Source organism: Mesitornis unicolor, unplaced genomic scaffold (assembly GCF_000695765.1).
Source record: "Mesitornis unicolor isolate BGI_N332 unplaced genomic scaffold, ASM69576v1 scaffold20599, whole genome shotgun sequence".
NCBI classification, from domain to species: Eukaryota; Metazoa; Chordata; class Aves; order Mesitornithiformes; family Mesitornithidae; genus Mesitornis; species Mesitornis unicolor.
The window spans coordinates 13638-16759 of NW_010208195.1; the positions used below are offsets into that span (position 1 = coordinate 13638).

At 51.4% G+C, this 3122-nt stretch overlaps 1 protein-coding gene across 1 annotated transcript in view; it reads right to left on the reverse strand.

Annotated features, from left to right (window-relative positions):
• Positions 1 to 569: 569 nt before the first annotated feature.
• The window catches only part of LOC104546908 (probable G-protein coupled receptor 83), a 6287-nt gene continuing 3734 nt past the window's right edge, over positions 570 to 3122 (reverse strand). The window contains exon 4 of the mRNA XM_010192415.1: positions 570 to 1164. Coding sequence (XP_010190717.1) covers positions 570 to 1164 — 595 coding nt within the window. The remainder of the gene's footprint in view (positions 1165 to 3122) is intronic.

Consider the following 3122-nt stretch of genomic DNA (forward strand, 5'->3'; position numbering starts at 1 on the left):
CCTGCCTCTGCACAGGGAGGGGTGGGATTGGGGCAGAAGGAGTCAGGGGAGGAGGAGCAGCATGGTCTGAAGAGGAAGTTGCTGTTGATGACCCTTACCTCTGCTGGGAGGTTTTGGCATAAATTATGGTATAAATTACCCAGTGAAACTCCGTATGGATCGAGTCAACCTGGATGTCCAAGTCTTTCCTTCAAACCCACGTCAGAAGGGGTCCATTTGTGTTGCTGTGCAAAGCCTCGCTGGTGTCGTGGCACATGTTACGAATGCTGAGACTGGCCAGTGACTAGGGACAGCACGAGCAATGATAGCAGTCTAGATCCCACTCCTTTGTCTAGGAATAAGATGGGAAACCCCACAAGCAAACACCCTGTCTGTGGACCTCCAAGTCCCCTGTACATGTACCTGCTCCTTGGCCTGGCTGCAGCCATGGGCTCACAGGGAGGGTGCTACCACAGTACAAGACAAAAGTCAGGAGTAAAACACCAGAGCAGTAACATCAGCTCCTGAGGACAAATGGGGAGATGCCCTTGGATGTCCACGACTCCATCTGACTCACCTCACCCCTGGGCTCACAGCTCCGTGTTGGCAGTCTGCATGTTTACAGTGGAGCAGACAGTCTGTGAGGCCAGGCCCTTCCTGTGCCGGGGCTGCTCCACCCACGCCTCCCGGTAGGAGGTGACCATGGGCGGCAGCGCGTTGTCCCCAGCCGGAGGGACCTTCTGGCAGATGCAGAGCAGGGACTTGAGCTCTGAGCGGAAGCTCTCGTTCAGCCAGCAGTAGATGAAGGGGTTGTAGCAGGTGCTGCTCATGGCAAACCAGTGCAGGGCGAAATAGAGGGAGTTCTTCGTCTTGATGCCCAGACTGGAGATGAGCACCACGTAGCAGTTCAGAGGGAACCAGCAGACAGCAAAGACCACCACCACCAGCATCAGCATCTTTATGCTCTTCTTCTTGTTCTTGTGGTGGGCGATGTACTGCTGCGTGGTGATGTCCCCGATTGCGTTGCGCAGCCACAGCTTCTTGGCCAGGCGCGTGTAGGTGATGGTGATGATCAGCAGAGGCAGGAGGTAAAGCAGGAGAAAGGTGGACAGGTCCAGATACTTCCAGACCAGCTCTGCGGGCTCAGGAAAATCAGGCAGGCACAAACTCCGGACAGTGGCTTCCCTTGAAAACAAATGCATACACATAAAGCATGTGGCCATTATGGTGCAAATGGATGTGCTAATTTGGCAAACCACAGCGGGGCTTCCACACCACCCACAATCACTTCCCCAAATTTTTGACAGAGGAGGGGCAGATACCACTCAGCTCAACAAACCAAAGCTCAGCCAAACCTCTGCTTCCGAGAAAGTCTTCTCATGAAGTTCTCTGTGCCTCTCTCACCAAGGATATGCCTGGCTCCTGTGTATCATCATCTCCTTAAATGGTTGTGTTTTCTGATTATAGAAATTCTTAGAAAGAAAGCCCAGAGTTTCCTCCTAGAAGCTGCAATCCCTGGATCTGCCCTATGTGAGGTACACCCAAATTTCTGTGCCCTCAAGGCCCCCCAGAGCAGAAAACTGCTGCTCCAGCTGGGAGGTCAAAGCCATTTGGGATGGAAGGGGAAGGGGCTGGTGAAGGCTGGGGGCTGCATGGGCAGCACTTCTTCCCCCCATACCCACTGTCTCATTTCCATCAGCTTTTTGGGAGACCGTTTGTTAAAACCTTATTGCTGCATCTTGAAACAGGCACAATGATTAGAAAACCTGGTCACTTAACTCAAGTTTAACTGAAGCCCAACAGTTTAACTTCTGACGGTTGGCTAACAAAGGAACCAAGTTTCACTATACACCATCATTGATTTAGCAGCACTTCCGTGATCTGCGATATTCAACCCAGCAGACCCAGGCTCCATTCACATTTTTTTGGCTGGCAGCAGCTCTCAGCCAACACACCCCAGCACTCACACATTTACTTCCAGAGGAAATTTTCTCCTTTTCTTTCCTTTTTCTCCTTCTTTTTCTTTCTCTTATTCCATTTTGCCCTTCTCTCTTCAGCCTTTGTCCTCGGCTCACTTGTATTCAGCACAGACTTTCATCCCCATCAAGCTGCATTATTCATTGCCGTATTGATTAATATCTTTAATATCCTGTTCTCAACCTCTGGAGCTGGCTTTTGTGCCACAAATAGAAGAATTGCTTGAAAACGGAGGGCTGCGTGTGGCTGCCAGAGGGATGACAAAGGGCACGGGAGCAGAGTTGGGCCATGGAGGGCCCTGCAGACGCTGCTCAAGAGGGGAACTGACGCAGAGTGGAAAATCATCCTTTCTGAACTGTGCTCCTGATCTTTTTCACTCCGGGATGCGGCTGACAGCCAGCAGACCCCAAGCAAAACCAGTCAGGATGCTGTATTTTGGTAAATGCTTGCCCACTACAGCCAGAGAGCTTTGATGCTGGGGGAGCCCGCGGTCCCCTGTCCCCAAAACCCCATAGCTCCCTGCTAGGACTCCTCAGGAGCCTCTGGCCCCACCAGAGCTATTACCAGCAATATTACAACTGTGATTTTTATTCAATGGGAAGCGGGGATGAGAATAGCACGTCCTGGAAGTCCTTATATCGCCGAGCTGCCTCATGCCAGCACAGGGCCAGGTTTCCTCCAGCCGCGCTGAAGGATGAGCAGGGGCAGGTGCTGCGAAACAGATAGCGGCGTGCGTTCATTCATAAGCAATTTGGGCAGTAATAGCCTGCACGCAGCTGCGGAGCAATGCGAGTACAGGAGTAACCCAGCACTTTGTTTACAAAGCCAAAGTAGTTGAAGATATTATAGCCCCACGGAGTGACCGCTCGGTCAGATCCATTAGAGGCATGAGTAAGAAGAGCTGTGAAGCCCCAGATTATGCTCGTTTTGTGTAACCTCGCATACACAAACAGCAACAAAAACCCTGTGCAGGCAGCCAAACACTCTCCCTGCCGTTCTGACTGGGATAAAGTGCCTATGCTGTGGGAAGAAAGATACTTGTCCTTTATAAAACTCAATACCTATGATAGAAATCTTCCTGCTGCCTATTACTGCCTCCTTACCCTGCTCCTGCTCAGGCTGAAACCACCATGCACTGTAAGATTATCCCTCAGCCTCGAGTCTGG